The sequence below is a fragment of the Equus asinus genome, chromosome 20, assembly GCF_041296235.1.
Source record: "Equus asinus isolate D_3611 breed Donkey chromosome 20, EquAss-T2T_v2, whole genome shotgun sequence".
NCBI lineage: Eukaryota > Metazoa > Chordata > Mammalia > Perissodactyla > Equidae > Equus > Equus asinus.
In genome coordinates, this window is record NC_091809.1 from 15,647,359 (window position 1) to 15,668,385 (window position 21,027).

The following is a 21,027-nucleotide window of genomic DNA, read 5'->3' on the forward strand; positions in this document are numbered from 1 at the left end:
AGCCCTCTACCTGCCGGAAGTTCCATCCTCCTGAGGGGACAGACCTAGGACAAAGAAGGAACTGGCACACCGCAGAGATGGTGTTAAGGGCTAGGAGGAAAAGCCAGAAAAGGGATTGGGAGCTCCAGTGAGGAGGGGGCTGGAGGGGGAACTGCAATTTTAAATTGGGGGGGCAGTGAGGTGTCAGGAAAGGCCACCGAGAGTGATGAATGAATAAAGACGTGAAGGAGCAGGGGGGAGGGGATGGGGAAGTGTTTCAGGCAGAGGGCACAGCCTGTGCAAAGGCCCTGTGGCAGGACTATGTCTGGTGTGTGGGAAGAACATCAAGGAGGCCTGTGTGGCTAGAGCAGAGGGAGGAGGGAGGGCAGGGAGGGGATAGGGCAGGTCGTGCAGGGCCTGGTGGGCTGTTTCCATGACACTGGCTTCTACTTGGAGTGCGATGGGGGCACTGGAGGGAGAGACGGTGGTGTGGGGGCTGTGGCAGTGGTGGTGGAGCTGGGAGAAGTGGTGTGATTCTGGATTGTTCTGAAGGTGAGGTCAAGGAGGATCAGGAGGCGGGGCGTGGGAGGAGGAGGGGAGCGAAGAGGAGCACGCAGAAGGATGGCGCTGCCCGGATGAACCGGAGAGACGGCGAGGGGTGTGGGGTTGTCGGGAGGGGTAAGGGCTCAGCCTGGACACGCTGCGGGGAGCTGCTACCCGAGCAGGCAGGTGGCTCGTGGACTGTGGAGACGAGGGGACAGGCCCAGATGAAGCCCATGGGGAAACAGCCTGTCCCTCCAGGAGCCAGGGGTCGGGGGTCAGCGAGGCGGTGAGGCGGGTCAGGAATCCTGAAAGAAACAGAGGTCCAACCAGGACCACCGCCCGAGGCCTCTCTGAACAAGGGACCCGTCCCATGAAGTGGCCGGTTCTCGCCGCATGCCACCCCAGTCCGCGGGTTCCAGCTTTGGCATTACGTCCGCCTGCAGTCGGCCACCAACCAAAGGCGAACAGATCTTTGATCCTTTGTGTTTCTTGATGTAAAAGTCCTGTAATCCGAATACGGGCCCTCTAGACAGAGGCCGTCCACCCAGGCTTTGGGAAGAGTAAGTTGATTTAGTCGTCAGCAGCTGCCTCCTTGTGACAGTGACCTTGTAACCCGCTGTGGGGTCCCTGAGTCAGCGAGGGTCCAGAAGCGGGGCTTCTGAGGCAGGATCTGGGGACAGCAGAGTGACAGCTCTGGGGGGGCACCCAGGCACCTCCTGCTTGTGGTTGGGGACCTCGATGGTGGGGTGTTCTCAGGCCCAGCACAAGCATCTTCACCTCTGTCCTCTGAAGCGGCTGTCCCCGGTTTCATGCCGCCAAATCACACACCTGACTTCAATTCAGAGATCGCTCGAGGCCACCTCCTCCTGCGGGGGCTTCCACGCCAGGCTGCAAGTTTCCTCCCACCCACAGACCCCTGGGGCCCCTCGAGGCCAGCCTAGGGGGCTCTGGGGTGACCCTGACATGGGCTGCTTCTGCCCTCACACTCCTGGCTCGCTGGAGGGAGTGCGCCTTGTTCCTTGGCTCCCTGTGTCCGCACTGACCTGGCACTGGCAGGACACCGAGATCGGGGCTTTCTGAGCAGGGAGGTCACCAGAACGGCCCGTGGGGCGCAGCCCCCCAGCCAGGCTCCTCCACCCAGAGGTTGGGCTGGCGAAGGAGCCGAGCCTGTGGCCGGTGTCGCCCCACACTAGAGAGATCTCAGCCATGGGCAGCCCGGTGACAAGTGTCTGGAGTCAGTGTGGCCAGCCAGCCAGCTCAGCCAGCTGAGCCCATGACGGGTTTCTCAGGACACACTGTCCATCTCCCAGGTCACACACACGAACTGTCCCCTTCGTCCGCCAGGACAAGCTCCAGGGGGATTTCCTCCAGCGTGTGGGGTGGACTCTTTAGAAAGATCTTAGTTGCCTTCTCTTTCCTTCTCAGTCTCTCAGCCCTCCATCCCACTTCTGGTGGGAGGAAGCGACACCGCGACAAGTCACCAGGGAGAAAACGGACACAGGGAGGGTTTTCGTGCTGCGAAAGGCAACTCGGGGGTGTAAATGGGTCGAGAAGCAGCCAAGGCGAGAGCCACCCCAAGGAAAGTGTTAGAAAGCCAGCAGCATCGCTCAGCCGGAGACAAGCAGCTCATGCGTTTCCCACAGACATTTCCAGTCCACAGACATTTCCACACGCCGCCTGCCCGGGCTTTGCGCCCCCGGGGCTGACCTAGCGCCCGGACCACAGGCTGTGTCACCGCCACTTGTGTCTGCTTGAGAGCTGAAGGCCACGTCCCTGCTGACAGAGAATGACGCCGTCCTGCAGACTTTTCTAGACGGTGCGCTCTGAGTTTAAGACCGTTAAGGGGTCTTTCCCCCCCACGCACTGAAGATTTCCCCTCCCCAGATGTGCCCAGGGGGTGACATCATCCATCGATGGTGGACGACAGGGTGGCCACGACCCACCTAGACTGGAGGGGCAGGCACACAGCCGGGGCCTGACACCCTTGGTTTTTCCTTTGGGACAATGGGTGTGAGGCTGCTGTCCCTGCTAGTGCCCAGCCCTCTGAGGGGACAGGCACAGGTCCCTCATCATGCGCCCAGAGCAGCTGCCCATGCCTCTGCCCAGCCCTTAAATCCAGAACTTTTTGGGCCCTTCCCTAGCTGGGCTGCTGCTACAGAATGGCTGCTTTGTGAGCAACACCTCACTTTGAACGTCTGTCGGCCGGTTTGAGAGCCTAGACGGGCTCCCAATGAGGGTCGTGTGCGACCCAAGGGGACTTCGATTTCTTTTCTGTGTTAATTCTCAAGAGGATGGCAAATCCCAGCTTAAGTGCTTGAGAGAAAGTGCCAGAAGCATCTTCTGACTCCAGTGACCTGTCCTCCTTTGGAAGAGCCAAATTTCCAGTTATGCCTTAGGCCAAACTGAGAGCGTCTGGAGAAATGAAGGGATAAGGGGCCAGCAGGAGACCAGAGTTTTCCTTCTCAAGTGTTCCTAGAAAGAGATGCTCTTAGCTGGTCCCCTCCTGCCGTCTGTCCTGCCCCACGAAGCTGTGGGCAGACAGGACATTTGCCATCTCCTGGCGAGGGACCTAGGGTCCGTTCTCCCCAGGAGGCAAGTGAAGGAGAAAGATCTTATGCAAATAAAATCAGCAAGAATTAGTGGCTGGGCACTTTTTGCAAACTATCATTTTTTTTTTTTTCAGAGAGCCGATCACAGGAAAATTACCTAAGAATCTTTGTGACCTCCCCAAGCCTGTGTCACTTTTTTATTGTTGCTTATTTTCGTATGAATTTTATTTATCATGCTTGCTGTCTGCCGGGCACTGTTGCAAGGATGTGATGGATATTAAATAATATAATCCTCGTAACCCCCGAAGACACAGGTTCATTTCCCCTTTGTGGTGGAAGGCTATTTTTGCTGGATGGAGAACTCTAGATTGGCTTTATTTTTTCCCCCACTTTTAGCACTTTCGAGGTGCCATTTCCCCGTCTTTGTTTCTAAGCTGTCTAGGCACATTGTGGGCGCAGAGGGCAGACCACTGGGGTGACACACACTTACATGGCTGTTGAGTAAACCGCTTTTGTGTGAAGTGATCCCTTCCGTTTTTTGGAGATTTTCAATCGCCATTTCAAGCTAAAGAAAATGTGTGCAGAGACAGAACAAAACAAAATGGAAAAAAAAAAAAAAAAGGAAATCAGATGGTTAGCATCAGCTGAGATTTGTTTTTATTAATATCCAAATAATGATTTGAGCGCCTACAAAATCGAAACCAGACTGGACACAGGCAGGGGTGGGGGTTAAGTCGTGAGCTAGAGCTGCGGCCAGGAGTGTTACTTCGTGCCATGCAGAGCCCAGGAGCCCGTCAGACACAAGCAGCAGCGTGAAGTTACTCTGGAGATGCTGGCCACTGAATTGGAACAAACATCTGCGTGTGCACGTGGGCAGCGCCCACACTCAGTTGCTGCATGAGGTCGAGGGGAAACAAAGCCAGAACCATCCTCGCCTGCTGCTCCCCAGACCTGTCATTTGTCGCTCGGGAGAGTCAGATGACCGACAGACTCCATGGACAGTCGGTGGCACTGACTCTCTGGCCAGCCTGTCCTGTCGCAAAGCCCAGGGTCTCCCAGCTGGAGGCTTCGGGAAAATACCAAGGAGGCCAGAGGCCCTGGCCTTGCCATCAGGAGGTTTAGGACCCTGGGGCCACTGGACACGTCACAGAGATAAACTCCTGAGTGTTTATGAAGCGTGAGCCGCGCAAAGAGGGTTATAGGGAGATGAGAATGGAGTCAGAGGGGACAGTCATGTGGAGCCCACACAGAGGCCTTCCCGGGGGAACGGGCTTCTGAGTTGAGCTCTAAGGACCACATGGAGGCGAGGAGCTGAGGGACGCAGCAGGTCTATGCAAAGGGAGAAACACCCACTGTGCTTGGCCGCCACCACATTTGTACATGTCGCATTGGACCTCAACTTGTACACGGAAAACGGACATTTAGGCTCTGCCGCAGCACATCGTGACAGGCAGAGGACCGCGATGGAAGGGAGTGAACCTAGAGCATAGGCTCTCTCTCCTCAAACACCCAGGAAGGCAAAGACTTCAGTGATGCTTCTGCGAAAAGCAGGTCGAACGCGTATTTCAGAAAGTGCAGCTGCACTGGGTTCCTGGAGCTGAGGTCAGGAGCGGAGCGTACAGCTTCCCCGGCACCTCTTTCCACCACCCTCGTGTTTGCCCACTCTCGCCACTTCCATTCAACACTGAACTGGACGTTCCAGCTGGGGCAATTAGGCAATGGTAAGAAATAAAAGGCATGCACAGTGGAAAGGAAGACGGAAAACCATCTGTATTTGCAAAGTACATGATCCCAAAGGATCCCCCAAAAAATCTATTAGGGCTCATAGACGAATTCACCGAAGTTGCGGGATACGAGATCAACATATAAAAATCAGTTATATTTTGAAACAATGAACAGTGTGAAAATGAAATTAAGCAAACAATCCCATCGACAATAGCATCAAAGAGAAGAAAATTCCTAGGAGGTGGAATACTCGTACACTGAAAACCATAAAACACTGTGGAAAGAAATGAAAGACCAAACAAATGGAAAGACATCCCACGTTCATGGATGGGAGAACTTAATATGGCTCAGGCGGCAACACTCTCCAAACCGATCGACAGACCCAGTGCCATCCCCATCAAAGTTCTCTATTAAGCTTCCAAGGGCTTTTTCAGAACTGGACAAGTTGATTCTAAAACTCATACGGCATTGCAAGGGACCCCCAATAGCCCAAACGATCTTGAAAAAGAAGAACGAAGTTGCAAGACTCACACTCCCCGATTTCAAAACTCACTACAAAGTTACAGTGACTGTAACAGCCCAGTACCGGGTGGGATAAGGATGCACATAGAGATGTATGCAGACCAACGGAGCAGAACTGAGAGTCCAGAAACAATCCCAGACATCCACGGCCAACTGATTTCTGACAAGGGTGTCAAGGCCATTCAATGGAGAAAGAATAAAATTTTCAGCCAGTGATGTGGGACAACTGGATAGCCACATGCAAAGGAATGAAGCTGGACCCCTGCCTCACACCATATACAAAAGTCAACTCAAAACGGATCAAAGAACTAAATGTAAGAGCCAAAACTATAAAACTCTTAGAGGAAAAAATGAGGTAATCATGGAAAACAAGGATATTTTCGTGACCTCAGATTTGGCCATGGATTCTTAGATATGACACCAAAAGCACAAACAACAAAATAAAAGATAAAATTTTTTTAAAAGATAAATTGGACCTCATCAAAATTAGAAACTTTGTGCATCAAAGGACACTATCCAGAGAGTGAAAAGACAATGCACAGAATGGGCGAACACATTTGCAAATCATATATCTGATGAGGGTCTTGTATCCAGAATATATAAAGAGCTCTCGCAACTCAACAACAAAATGACAAAGGACCCAATTAAAAAACGGGCAAAGGATTTGAATAGCCTTGTCTCCAAGAAGCACATGAAAAGACACTCAACGTCATTAGTCATAAAGGAAATACAAACCAGAACCACAATGAGACACCACTTCACACCCATTAGGACGGCTATAAAAAAAGAAAAAAAATAAATGTTGGCAAGGATGTGGAGAAACTGGAACCCTCTGACATTGTTGGGGAAAGTCAAATGGAGCAGCCACCATTGGAAACAGGTTGGCAGTTCCTCAAAAAGTTAAACGTAAACCCAGTTAAACCATGTGACACTAACTCCACTCCTGAGTAAATACCAGAGATCATCGAAAACAGGTGTTCACACGAAAACCTGTACACAAATGTTCACAGCAGCATGAATCATAATGGCAAAAAGACTGAAGAATTCCCATGTCAATCACAGATAAATGGATGAATAAAATGCTGTCCATCCATACAGTGGAATATTATTCATCCATGAAAAGGAGCGAGGCCCTGACATGGCTGCACATGGACGGACCTGCACACACGACGCTCAGGGAGAGAAGCAGACACAGAAGGACACGTGGCGTGTGACCCCATGGACGGGAAACGTCCAGAACAGGCCGATCCACAGACAGAGAGCAGACTAGTTACCAGAGGCTGGAGGAGGAGGGAATGGGGGTGACTGCTAAGTGGAACAGGGTTTCCTTTCGGGGTGATGGAATGTTCTGGACCTAGATAGGGCAATGGTTGCACAACATTGTGAATGTTCTAAATACCATTGAATTCTACACTTTCGAGTGGTTAAAATGGTAACTTTTATGTTATGTGAATTTTACGTCAATAAAAAATATAATTAATTGAAAAATCCATTGGTCTCTCTCGCAGTTCGAATGGATCTTTACCCACGTGCACGGTTTGTAACACCGAGCGCTGGTCACCTGGAAAATACTGACTCACTGAGTTTGCAGCGCTTCCAAATGTTGACATGCTTCATTATACAGCTATGAAAAATCACGTTTGTTCCTGTCGCTACCAGCCTCATTGGAAAGACACCAGCCTTCCAAAATTCTATTTTTTTCTCATTGCAAATGTGTTGGAAACAAAATCTGTCGTTGTTTTCCTGAACACTTCAGGCTCACACATTCATTTCTGAGAAAATAGCTGCCGCATATCCGAGTCTGAAGAATCACAATTTGTCTGTTATTCTTTCAAGAAAGAATGGTGTTTTGTGAAAAGCGTGGCTAGCTGTGCTCACGGCCGATTTGCACAGCTTTTCCTCGAGACGGCCGTCATACTGTGACAGGCAACAGAAGAGCCTTTTGTCACACGGAATATTAAAAAGACGTGCGCTGAAGGACTGAGAGTTAACAAAATTAATATTTTTTGCTGCTTCATCGAGGACAATCTTGAGTGGAACTGGTGTCCGCTATTTCTCCTTCCTTTCTTCCCGCGAGCATGCAGGTGGGGGACACGGGGACGTCTGGGAGCGTCCGAGCTCTGCCCGGCCAGCGCCCTCCGCTCTAACCATCAGGACCCCATTGCCCAGGGGGAAAGTGCAACTAATGATTTAGGATTAGGATGAACACAGCTTTGACCCCGTGGAGCCCCTGAAAGAGTCCTGGGGACCCCCAGAGGTGTGCCGGGCACACTGAAGACTGACTTAGGCTAAAAGTGGTGGCGTTATGAGTATTGGGGGAAAGAACACAAATGCAGATTCACTGCCCTAGACGATACTCAAAACCCCATAGCCATTAAATAGGGTCTGAGCGAGCCCACTGATAGAGAAAATGAATTTAGTGCACGGTGGAACCTCCCAAGGTGTTCATTGTGTTTTAAAATCGAAATGTGGGGGAAACTTTAAAAGGCGATGGAGGAAAAGCCACCAGCCCCGCAGAGGCCGCGCGGAGAGCTGGACGCGCGGTCAGGACCGAAGGCGCGGTGCGCGCGGCGTCCGGCAGAGGGCGCGTCCAGACTCCTGGGAAAGGAGCATCTTGCACTTGAACTTGAGGTCGCGGCGGGTGGGGGGGTGGGCGGGGTGCGGGCCTTGGAGTCCCAGCCCTCCTTTCAGACCTGCCCGCGCCATTCTCACCGTACAGGCACAAACGCCGTAATCAGTCCCCTAGGGGCCTGGAAAGCTTGCTGTTTAATCTTTAAATGAGCTTAAAATGCAAACTAATCTGACATCGGACTGGAGTTTAAGTTTTTGTTATTTTAAAAATTTTATCGAAGTGCTACATGCGCAGGCCCTGTGTCAAACAGTAAGGAAGAGCCAAGGATGGACATAGAGGTGCCCCATCCCCACCCCAGGGCGCTTTCCCAAAATCCATTCCGTTTTTCTATCTTCTGGAAGTTTCCATCACATCTTGGTATTATGTATACGTTTGTGCATCTCTTTCTTGACTTATCAGGAGCTTTACTTTTGATTCAGTGCAATGCAGCACGTACTCCTTTTTATTGGCCATTTAATATCATTTATTTCTGCTACAGGAATTATTAACAGATGCCGAGGGAAGAGACACATATTATTATGCGTTAAGGACTCCAGTGAAGACTTGAGATCGAAGATACCGTGTCTCAAGAACCTAACAGTAACAGCAAATAGCAGATAAGTTTTAATAGCTCCCAAGTATATTAAAATTAGCCAGTTATTTAAAAAATGTAAAAGGAATTTAAAAAATTCTTTTTCTTTCATATAATCCTAGCAAGATTTTACTTGACTTCAGGACTGTAATCTTGCCCCCTAAGGGAGGGTGGAAGTTACTTCTCCTCTGAGTTCATTAGCGTGTGCCCAAATGGCCATTCCATTTATAACATAATAACCTCATTAACAGGACCCGCCAGACAGGGGTGGCCCCTGCGATGGGCCAGCAGTGACCAGTGTCTTAAGTGACATCTGCATCTCCAGGCTGGGTCTGCCATAATCTGATATGTGACGTGCTTCTTGGGGCTAGAAGTGTGGAGGGGAGGGGATGTTCCCTGGAAAACCCCAGGGGGAACTGGGGACAAGAACGGAAACCTGCTGTGGTTAACCCTCCATCCTAAGACAGAACTTAGTCACGTGACTATAGGAGGAAATTAAGGTTGTAAATGTTTTAGGAGCAACCCTTTTGGATCTTTAAAAGGAAATGCAGAGTATTTTAAGAGAAGGAAATCGGCATGACTGGCATTTTGAAGGCATGGATATAAATCATAGAATTAGGATGCTGGAAGAGAGGCCCAGCCCGCAGTTAAGGGGCCAGGTGGGGAGAGGGGAGCCCACGGGGCTCGCGGGCTCAGGAGACAGGGAGGCTGGCTTGGGGAAATGGGGCATTTTGAATCTGTCCATTTTTATTTTGCTAATTAAACATTTTCAAATTATGTGAGTAATATTATACAGGCTTGCTGTACGGAGCTGGGGCCAAGGAGCGCCAAGGGCACCAAATGTAAGGAGGCACTCATTTTCAAGGTCGTGCCTGGCAGGGTCGGCACCTGGAGGTGAGCACCTCCTTAAATTTGGAGCCCCGGGCACCTTGCTGGTCCCTCCGCATCGCAGCCCTGCCTCCACCGACTCCCGCTGGGGGAGGACCTTGACTCGGCCCGCCCGGTGTATCTTTCAGTCGCATTTCATCCCATTCACACTGGCTTTAATTATGTTTCCTCACTGGGGTCGTATCATAGATTCAGTTCTGCTGCTTGCGTTCATGACTCCATCTTTCTGACCCAGTGCTTATCGATCAGGAGCTGGCAAACTTTTTGTGTAAAACGCCCGAGGGTAAATATTTGGGACCACAGGAGGTCTCCGTCGCCACTGGTCTTGTAGTTAGAAAGCAGCCACAGAGGACACAGGAACGAAGGGGCGAGGATGCGGGCCGGTCAAACTTCGTTGACAGAAACGGGCAGCCGGCTGGAGGCTGCAGGCACCACCCGCTCCATAATTCTAGAAAGTAACCATAAACCACGCACAGAATTACACTGCACGGATGTGTTATACTTATCACCAAGCTGATTTTTAAAATCACGTGACCGTTGCACAGTGCTGTGAATGTATGAAATACATTGAATTACACACATTAAAATGGTTAATTTTGTTCTGTGAATTTTACCTCGATAAAAAATCATAAGGTAATGCATGCATGTGGTTAAAAAATTCAAATAGAAGAAAAAAATATTGTTTTAAAAAGCAAATCTTCCTCTTTTCTTGTCCTTTCTCCTTCACAGAGGCGATCTATTTGTCGGTGATCCTTTTTAACAGTTCTTCTTGTAGATTATAGAACTTTAAACAGCATAGTTCTATAGGCTCCTTAATTCATTCATTTAAAAACATTTTTAACGATTCATTTGGAAAGAATGTCAGACTTACAAAAAAGTTGCAAAAATGGCCAAAGAATTTCCACATCGCCTTCAGCTGGCCTCCCCAAGCGTCACCATCTTCCAGGACCTCAGTATAGGGAGCAAGACCTGGAAATGAAGCCCCAGTCAACACTGTTAAGCGATCACAAGACCTTATTAGAAGCTGACTGATCGCCCCACTAACGTCCTTTTTATGGACCAGGATCCAGTCCAGGGTCCCACGCTATGCACATTTTCCATGCACAGCCATAAAAAATATCAGGAAAACGAGGCGCGGGTGAATAGCGAAAGAGGATGACGTTTTTAAGTGGGTCTGTGTTCTCTACACAGGAACGATGACATCTTTGGTCAGTTAATTGAGACTTTTCAGAATGAGTGCAAAAGAGCGCTTTCCAAGATGACATTCTTTAATTTTGTCACTAAAGGCAGAACAGGGACTAAAACTTGAGATGGATCTTTCAAAGTGGCGCTCCTGAGCAAACACAGGCATTGCTCCCAGCTTTGCCAGGAAACTTACAAAACCAGCTTCAAAAATGGCGCTATCATCAAAGGTCTGTCGAAACCCACCAGATGTACCACTGTGGGCGTCAGTTAATAATAAAAATGTGTCAGTGTTGGCTCGCTGACTGTAAGATATGCACCAACTTGTGTGAGATGTTAATGATAAAAGAAACTGTTCTGTAGGGAGATGAGGGGGTTATGAGAACTCTGCTCTGCTCAATTTTTCCGGAAACCTAAAACTTTGCTAAAAAAAGGAAGTCTGTTAAGTTAAAGAAAAAATGACGATAAATATTTTGGTCAGAGAAAAAACAGATGTGCCATTGGCAAGATTCCTTTATCAAACGATGTGTGTTTGCTGGTGAAATTTTTGCTCTGAAAGTTGGACACAAGCTGTGACGTGCAGACGGTAAGGAAGCTTCTAGCAAACGCACGGCTGACGTGAGGTCACAGCACAGTCAAGATATTCTGTGTCTTCCCTGAAAACACAGGCTACAAAGACATGTTTTGTGGGTGACATCCGTCGTGAGCTGTGACACTGCGTAGATGGCGCGCCAGCCCCGTGGGCCACCAGGAAGTGTCGCCGTGAGAATGGAGGTGTGGGAAGCGAGGCCACACACAGGGAGCCTGGGCGGTCCACAGTCCTCTGGCCTTGACTCATCACTGGCAGAAACAGGACACTTACAGACACATCCACTGAGAGCCGCCACGTGTCCATCTGGTCGTCGAGCTGGATAGAAAATTCAAGATTCGGCTTTTCTGTACCCACGTGTACTGGTGGCCAAGGGCAAGATGCTCACCCGGGTTTTGATAGGTGGGTTTCTGTAACACCAGGAAAGAAATTCCTGTGACTTGAAGGGGCACGTCTCAGGGGTGTATACTGTAGAAGCTGACCATCAGTCCAGGGCCCCCAATATCGTGACTGTCAATATCAGGAATGAGATCGCGGGATTTTTTTTTTTTTTTTGTGAGGAAGATTAGCCCTGAACTAACATCCATCACCAATCCTTCTCTTTTTTGCTGAGGAAGACTGGCCCTGAGGTAACATCCGTGCCCATCTTCCTCTACTTTCTATGTGGGACGCCTGCCACAGCATGGCTTGCCAAGCGGTGCCATGTCCGCATCCGGGATCCGAACCGCCGAACCCTGGGCCGCCGAAGCAGAACGTGCGCACTTAATCTCTGCACCACCCGGCGGGCCCCCAATTGCAGGATTTTTGAAGAACCCCAAAGGACCAGATCAAGGGGCTGGTCTGCTGAGACTCCAGCTTCTAAAATGCAACACACGAGGATTTTCTTCCCTTGGAGGAGGAAACTATCGATGGTGTTTTCTCGGGCGTATTTGAAGATCACATCAGGCTCCACAAAGCTTACAGAACTTCTTTCTGTAGCCAAGCACAACCAGAGAAAGATCTGAGTCTGTTTGCCACGCTCCCCAAGGTGACGTGCTCGCCCTTCCGGTTTCTGTGTAGCACGTGCTCCCAGACGGGTGTCCGGCAGCCTAAGCCGAGTCCCCAGGGCAGACGCCAGCCCGTCCCTGCGTGACCTGAAGACTCAGATGCCCCTCCGCCTGGCAGCCGCGACTCTGGTTCCCGGGAAACGAAGAATTCAAAGAGATGCTCCTCACATGTGGAACGCGACCAGAGGATCAACTTCTCCTTCATCGGGCCAGACCTGGAGGCCCTGATGAGACGTCGCAACAACACATCCCCTCAGGGACTGGATTGCTGTATTTTTATTACAAAAATTGGACAGGCCATTTGTCCCCATCAGCCCCACTGTGTGTGGGTTTGCTGGCACAGCATCTCGCAGCCCCTGAGCCTCAGGGGACGGAGGGCCTCTGAGGGCGGCTGTTGGGGTGGGGGGCTCTCCTCCTCGTGCAGCCCCGGGAGCCCCCCACCTCCCCTGGAAACAACCCAAAGGCCAAAACCTGGGCTGGAGTGACAAGGGCAAACCTCTCTGTTTAGCCTCTCTGCGCCACGCCGTGAAAAAGAAAAGCACAACAGAAAGGTTTTTATCAAAAACTCTCCATTTGGACAACTCACTTTGAAGATGTATCATGAAATTTTAACCAGAAAGCAAGACTTCGGGAAATTTGTCACCGAAAGCATGAAATTACTCACTGGGGGCAGGTGGCGATTCGCTCTGCTCTTTGTGCTGTTTTCAGGATTAAAGTCCTATGAAACAAAACCGATGTAAGGAAACTAACGGGCGGCCAGTGCTGGCCACAGGAGCCAGGTTTTATTTCCGTTGCATCTCAGGGCTGTTCCGCTTCTTTTCTCCTGGAACGTCCCTCGATCTCTGCCGCTCCCTCAGGGATGTTCCCACCCGGAAAACGAGCCAATAAACAACAGAGCAGGCGGGGCTCGGATTCCCGTCTGCGACGAGCAACGAGCGCCCCCCGGCGGCTCTCATGGGTTTGCTCAACACACAGCCCATTCATGGATTTCCAATCGATTTAAAAACTCGGTTCTTCTAAAGCAACTGGAACAAACCACAGTAGCCGGGGTCTGAGCTGCGTTGGCTGGCAACAAGGTGGTGCGGACCACAGAGAACACTGCCATTTCTCAGTAAACCTGTGACTTGCGAGCCTGGAATATTCTACCACAGTCATGTATCGCTTAATGACGGGGACACGTTCTGAGAAAGGTGTCATTAGGGGATTTCACCGTTGTGTGAACATTATAGAGTGTTCTCTATGCAAACATAGCTGGCATAGCCTACTCCACACCTAGGCCGTATGGTACTCATCTTACGGGACCACTGTTGTATCCACGGTCCATCGTTGACCGAAACGTCGTTATGCGGCACATGACTATATTATAAAATGATGTAGTTTGCTAAAATTGAGCCTGCATATGCGTGAAAGTTAATACAGTCTGTGAGGAATGCTTCCTGATCATTAATGGCTCTAGACTTAGGTCCCAGCAGCCAGTCCTCTGAGGAAGAAGCAGGTCTGGTTCCCCACGGCCGCCAGGCCCTGGCGTGCTATGGCAGTGAAGGGACTGAGGGAGGTGGCTGAGGTACAAGCTGGCGCCCCTGGACGGAGCAGCAGGCTCTGCCCCACACGGCCCGGCCCCTAGAAAGCAAGTGACTTCTCCCGTCCTCAGGGCCGGGTCCTGGAGAGCACTCTGGATACAGAAAGAGAGGGGACAGCAAGACTCGGGGGGGCTTCTCTGATGTCAGGGTGATCCCGAAACACATCGGGACCAAAAGGACAGGGATGAGGCCAGAACATCACCTTCTACTTCAGATTAGGCCCACACAAAAGCAGGAAGTTATTTTCTAATTGACCATCAAGCAAAGTAATCCATCACATTAACTGTCCAAAGGAGGAAAAACACAATCCTATCAACAAAGAGAAAGCATTTGACAAAATTCAACAGCCACTTATGATAAAGACTCTCAGGAAACTAGGAATGGAGGGGAACTTCTCCCACCTGAAAAAGGGCATTTGTGAAAAACCTACAGCAAACGTCACACTTCGTGGGGAAGGACTGGGAACAAGGCAAGGATGTCCATTCCCACTTCTATTTGGCATCATCCTGGAGGTCCGAGCCAGCACGAACAGTCAAGAAAAGGAAATAAAGGTCACCCAGAATGGAAAGGAAGAAATGAAACTGTTCCTATTGGCAGACGGCAAAAAACTCTTAGAATTAAAAAGTGAGTCCCACAAGGTTGCAGGAGGCAAGGTCAACAGCCAAAAATCAACTGTATTTTCACATACTAGCAATGAACAGCTGGAAACCGAGAGTAAAAATCAGTCAGCACCATTTCCAAGAGCTTGAAATACTTAGGTATAAATCTAACAAAAGAAGCACAGAATCGGCATGTTAAAAGTTACAAAGTGCTGGTGAAAGAGATCAAAAAAGATCTAAATAAATGGAGAAAACTTACCATGTTCATGGATTGGAAGGCTCATGGAGTAAAGATATCAATTCTCCCCAAATTGATCTACAGGTTTAATGCTGTTTCATCAAAATCTGAGTAGGAATTTTTTTGTAGATATAGATAAACTGACCTAAAGTTTATATAGAGAATTGTAAATTTATATAAATGGCAACACACTACTGGAGAAGAGTAAAGTGAGAGGAACCACTCTACCCGATTTTAAGATTCACCATAAAGCTGTAGTAATTAAGACAGTGTGGTATTGATCAAGGGGACAAAACAGAAAGTCCTGGAATAGACCCCCACACAAAGGGCCAAGTGGTCTTTTACAAAAGTGCAAAAGCAAACTGACAGAGAAAGGAGAGTCTTTTGAACAAATGATGCTGGAACAACTGGGTGTTTCACAAGCATAAAAATAAACCTCGACCTAAGCCTTACATCTCATACAAAAGTTAACGCAAAATGAAGCAGACCTAAACATAAAATGTAAAGCTAGAAAACTTTTCAAAGGACGCACAGGAGAAAATCTTCACGACCTGGGAATTGGCACAGAGTTCTCAGAAATGACATCAAAAGTACGATCTTTTCAAAAAAGAAAAATTCACAAATTGGATTTGATCAAAATGATCAGAAAAAAAAATTTTCTCTGCGAAAGACACTCTTAAAAGAATGAAAAGACACTCTTAAGATTGGGAGAAAAATAAGTGCAAATCACATACCTGACAGGGGACTTGTATCCAGAATCTATAAAGTCTCAAAACTCACCAATAAGAAAACAAACAACCCAGTTAAGAAACACATGACTTGAACCGACACGCCACCAAAGAGCATCTACGAAAGGCACACGAGCACAGGAAAAGCTGCTTACCATCATCAAGAAAACACAAATTACCAGCATGATGAGATACCACTCCACACCTGCTCGAATGGCTAACATGAAAGATGCTGACAACACCAAGTGCTGACGACGAGGCGGAACAGGAGGAACTCATACATCGCTGGGGGTAACACAAAATGGTACGACCACTCAGGGAAACTGGTGATTTCTGAGAAAGTGAAAATCCACTTACCGTGTGAGCCAGCAATCTGCTCGGCAGTATTTACCCAGAAGAAAGAAAGACACGTGTCCATACAAAAACCTGCACGTGAGTCCTTATACTGCTTTATTCGTAATCGCCCCAAACTGGGATCCACCCAAATGGCCCTCAACTGGTGAAAGGACCCACAGGCTGTAGTCTAACGGGACGCTGGTCAGTAACAAGAAGGAAGCACTGATTCACGCAACAGCTTGAGTGGATCTCAGAGGCGCCATATTGAATGAGGCCGCTGGTCTCAAAGGTAACCACTGCATGACTCCATTGATAGGACGTTCCTGCAAAGACCCAACTACAGTGACGGAGAGTGGATCAGTGGTTGCCAGGGTCATAGGTGAGGGAAGGTGGCTACCACAAAGAGATACCGTGAGGGAGTTTTGGGGTGACGCAACCATTCTGCGATAGTTACAGGAATCTGTATGTGTGTCAAGACTCGTGGGCCTATACACCAAAAAGCAGTCGATTTTACTCTGTGTTAATTTAAAAAAGAAAAGGCAGCATGGAAAACAGAGTATTGAGAGCAGGTACGTCATTGCTTTGGACAGGAGCACGGCAGGAACAACGTGGTGTCGCTCTTAAGGGAAGTCCCCTCTTGTTAGTTCAGCCCAGTCTTCGTGTGGATGACAGCCATGTCTTCCTGGCTCTAAGAGGCTGATAATACTGATGACGGGAACCGTGACACCACCAGCAGCAGCTCCCTGCACTGAGATGCTTTACTCATATGCAATGTTCACAACAGCCCCTGATGGCCAATTTCCTCGCTCTCTTTACCAACAGAGGAACTGAGGGTCAAAGAGGGGGAGGCTTGCCAGGGGTCACACGGTCCATCTGAGGCTGGCAGGGCTCCCACTCCAGTGCTCCAGGCTGCCTGCTACTCACCAGCCCTCCTGCTGCTGAGTCTACTCAGGGTTAACCTGCCGCCCCCGGGCGCCTCGTACATACCGTAGCTGGCGATGAGCGGGAAGTGTGGGCCAGAGAGTGTCTTGTGCTGTCCATGCCCCCGTGGATGAGATAGGCTCCTGCGCTGGAGACGATGGGGCTCCCCCCGACATCCATGGCGATGCCCACCATGCTGTGGGAGGGGACCGCTGTCGGGGAGGAGCCTGCCACAGTCACCTGGGCGCCGCCCGGGGCCTCGAAGTAAGAGGCGGCACTGCTGGGGGCGTACATCTGAGGCTCGGGGTTGTAGGCATAGGCCGTCCGTCTGTCAGAAAGAGAGAAGGGCCCTCCTCTGAGTCTCGACGGGATCCAGCAAAACTTCAGGAAAGGCTGGAGCCCCAGGAGACCCGGCAACGCAAAGTCCAGGATCACACGATGACTCGTCAGAAACTGAGCAGCGAAACATCCTAAGTGCACAACGGGGTCACGTGAGGGAGCCCCTCCGTGGGGCTGGAACAGCCCTGCATCTTCCTGTGGTCACACGAAATGGATACACGGGATAACACTGCAGAGAACTGTACGCACGTGCACACGCACAGACGTGCTCACGAATGTGTGTAAGGACTGGTGAAACCGAGCAAGGCCCAGAGGCTAGTTAAGAGTACCGCCCCAGTGTCAACCTCCTGGTGGGGCTATTGTCCTCCAGTCATGGAAGATGTCCCGGGGGGACCCAGGGTGAAGGGCACACGGAACTCTGTGGACCAATTCTGCGGCTTCCTGTGAGTCCATGATTCTTTCAAGACAAAAAGTTTAAAAAAGAGGAAGTGCACCATTAAAAGGATTTCTAAGTGACCCAAGGGATTGTCTGATATTACTTAGACACCTGGGCCAAATAATTAATCATGGGTGTGGGGACTGAAATTAAGTTCCACTCAAGTAACATGCGCCACGGTAAAAGGTGATGAGTGACAGTTTTCCCTCGGTGGTGGCTGCAGGTTAGTGACGTGTGCTTCGGGAAGGCCCTCTGAGTGGCAGGGCGGTGTCCTGTCCCCCAGGCTGACACCCCATGTAACTGTAGCACAATGAAACCCTGAAGTTGACGCTGGTGCGGCCTACAGACCTTGCTCAAATTTCACTGTTTTACACACACATTTGTGTGTGTGTGTGCATGCACTGTTCAGTGCTGCGCCATGGAAACCCACGCAGCTCCAGGATCCACCCCTCTCAGCACAAGCAAACCCTCACTCGAGACCCTGAGCTCCGGAAGGGGAGTCGCCAGAACAGAACGCGACTAAGCCAGCGAAGGACTCGTGTCTTGAGCACATGAGCTTTATGGGAAATGCACCGTTTTCGGCCCCAAGCATCGCAGCACTTGAAAGCAGAAAACTCTAGAAGTCCTCGACAAATGGCAAATCAAGTTTTCCCAACATCATCAAAAGCCAGAGGCCAACAGGCCCGGATGGGAAAGCAGAGATGGAGATAGCTTCCAGACTGTGAAGGCCAACTCTTTAGATTTACAAGTTGGATTAGTTGGTTTTTTTTTTTTTAAGATTGCCTTTTCTAGACAGAAAACTACAAACATCTGTGACTTCTGAAACCTCCCAGGGCCGTGATGTCCTAATGCTGTTGTGACAGTTCAAACATATCACCCAGGGGACAACGGAGAGGAGTTTGGGCAAACACATCCCCGAGGACAAGGGTGGGAGGGTCGTGAAAGAAGGTTCTGGATGTGGCCTCTGGGTCTCTGCGGGGACCCCGTCCCAGGGGAGAGGAAGGCCACGTACAAGGCTCCGTTGGCGTAGACGGCGTCGCCCCCTTCCACATACTGCACCTGCGGGGGGTACACATGCTGCACAGCCTGGACCTGCAACGACATCACATACGCCGTCTGACACGCGCTAGTCTCCTGGGTGGTGATTTCCAGACATTCAAGCTGCAAATCCCTTCTATTGCCTTTCAGGAACATTTACTTCCACACTATAGTGTTCCCACCCACAGTGGCACTTCTAGAAAGAAGCTGGGAGGGGGGTCACGTAAAGGCCGCACGGGGTGGAAACGGCACTGAGGCACGGAGCTTTGCTGCACTTTCTGTGACTGTGGCTCATTGTTCCCGCAGGGCCCGCGGAAGCGAGGTCGGTGGCCCCTATTCTATAGGGGGAGGGGCCCAGTGGACAGCTCGGAGCAGAGCTGGGAGGGTCCCTGTGGCCCGCCAGCCACTGCGCAGAAGGGCTGGTCCTACTGGACAGTGGCAGCCGGAGTTGCGGACAGAAGGCCAACCTCGGAGTGTCGGCCCCCCGCCTTGGGCAGGGTAGAGGGCACGGCCCCCTCTGATGCTCTCTCTGAGTGGCCCTGGTCCCAAGGCAGGGGGGCAGGGGTCCTGAGAGCCACCCCGGGGACAGACTGTGAAGGTCTGAGCAGAATTAGAAGGAGCAGTGTGCCTAGTGGGCGGTGGAGAGAGGGGGCCAACGGGAAGACCCCAGCACACGCTCGTCCCACCCCGGTCCTCAGCCATCCAAACGTCAGTTCAACGCCTCAGCTGATGACCCCAGAGGATGCTGGCCCTGGCCGCGGAAGCCCAGAGCCGTGTGTGCAGAGGGACCCTTCCAGACACCTAACTCAAACTCGTTTTGGGGTAAGAAAGTCAAGGGCTGGGTCTCACTGTGACCTTTCTCTAAGCTTTTAGGTGGAGCCGTGGGACGGGGCCACCTCCCACCTCCGAGGACGGCGTACGCGTGCACGCGCACCCCCGGGGATAACCAGCGTCTGTGAGAAGGTTCCAGGGTTAACATGCTGGGTGGGCTTTGCCTTAGGGGCCCAGGTGAAATGCAGAAGTCACCCCAAAAGTCCGAGGTGCCCAGAGAGAAGGAGCTAGGGTAAGCCTAGCTCCACAGAGGAGGGGAAGCTTCTGGAATCACGACACTGGTCTTGCTCCCCCCTCCCTCGAGGAGCTAAGACAGCCACTGGCTGCCTGCCGGGCCTGTCTGGAGCCTTCGCTTCCCCCCGTGACCCCACAGCCTTCCCCAGTTCTCGTCGACACAGCCAGCAGACGCCTCTAAAGCCACTACCGATCGGCAGTAGTGCTCTCTGGGGTCTCGGCCATCTCCTTATCTCACTCCTTGTTCCCCTTGAGCAGGAGCCTGAACTAGTTTAATTCAGCATCTGACAGAGCAGCAGTCGGCAAACTCCGGCCCGCGGCCCAAGCCTGGGTGGCCCACTTATTTTGTAAATAAAGTTGGATCAGCACACAGCCTCGCCCCTTCCTTTACATCCACCGCTGTCCTGGGAGACAGACGATGGCAGAGCCGAGGGCCCGGGCCATAGACCGGCTAGCCTGCAGAGCCAAAAACTGTCCTCTGGCCCCTTCCAGAAAAGGTTTGCTGAGCGACGTTCTGGATCACGCAGACTCTATCAGAGCTGATGGCCTGTGGCTGGCGAGCCCACGATCTCAAGCTTTGTTCTCAGAGGGTGTAATTTCACAAAGGCGCTTCTGGGGGTCACGGCTCTCATCCCAGGGTACAACGCTGCTTGTCCAGAAGGTTCCACGTTCCGCCAACCCAGAAACCTTCGCTATCTGTCTGCTCGTCTACCTCAGCACCCCACCTCTGTCAAGGCGCTGCCCTGTGCCCCAAATACTGAATTTCTGAATGAATGAAAAATCATCAGATTTCCTGCTTTGCCGCAAAACTATCTGCAGTAAAAGATTTTTTTAAAACATAGCTTCCAAAAGAAGCTTCTGGAAAGAAACAGAAGCTATCGAAGGGAAAGGAACAGCAACAACGGGAAAGGATGCGTTGTGCGAAGGCGGCCGCGCCGCCTGCGCTGCGGTTACCTGCTGTGGCACCTGCTGGCCTCTGGGGACGGAGATCGGCTGCATCTGGGCCCCCTTGGGAGCCGAGCCCGCCGCCTGGACCAGCACCCTCTAAAAGGGAAGGAGAGAAGGACATGTAGACGTGTCAGACATCAGGCCTGAAAACAAGCAGAGGTCACAACAGGGTTGCTGTCGCCTAGGCCACTGTCACTTGTGAAAACATAAGCGGATTGATGGGAAACGAGAGGAGAGCGCACACTCATACACTTAGGCCAACTCAGACACAGCAGGTATGCACACGCGCGAGTGCACACACACGGCAGCGCATGCGCCTCCATCCGCCCCCAGCAGCTTTGCCTCCTTGCGGTCTGCACTCCTGGAGGTGACACGGCTGTCCCTGGCAATGACAAGGAGACCCTCTCCACAGCCGTCCACACCGCCTCCCCTGGAAGAGTGCTGTGTAGCAGCCACGGTTCCCATCGCACAGTGGACTTGTCCCCATTTTACACACGGGGGACAGTGGAGCCCCCAGTGGCCAAGCCACGGCTGAGGGCCTCAGGATACGAAACTCTAGAACCGAGACTCAGG

At 51.0% G+C, this 21,027-nt stretch overlaps 1 protein-coding gene across 2 annotated transcripts in view; it reads right to left on the bottom strand.

Moving 5' to 3' along the window:
- The window catches only part of RFX2 (regulatory factor X2), a 91,717-nt gene that overhangs the window by 17,869 nt on the left and 52,821 nt on the right, over nt 1–21,027 (bottom strand). The window contains exons 3-6 of one of the 2 annotated variants that reach the window (XM_044753160.2): nt 20,461–20,550; nt 18,416–18,495; nt 16,695–16,956; nt 3,562–3,636 (exon numbers count right to left, since the gene is read on the bottom strand). In XM_044753160.2, coding sequence (XP_044609095.1) covers nt 3,562–3,636; nt 16,695–16,956; nt 18,416–18,495; nt 20,461–20,550 — 507 coding nt within the window. The remainder of the gene's footprint in view (nt 1–3,561; nt 3,637–16,694; nt 16,957–18,415; nt 18,496–20,460; nt 20,551–21,027) is intronic. The other variant, XM_070491819.1, reaches the window with a different exon arrangement.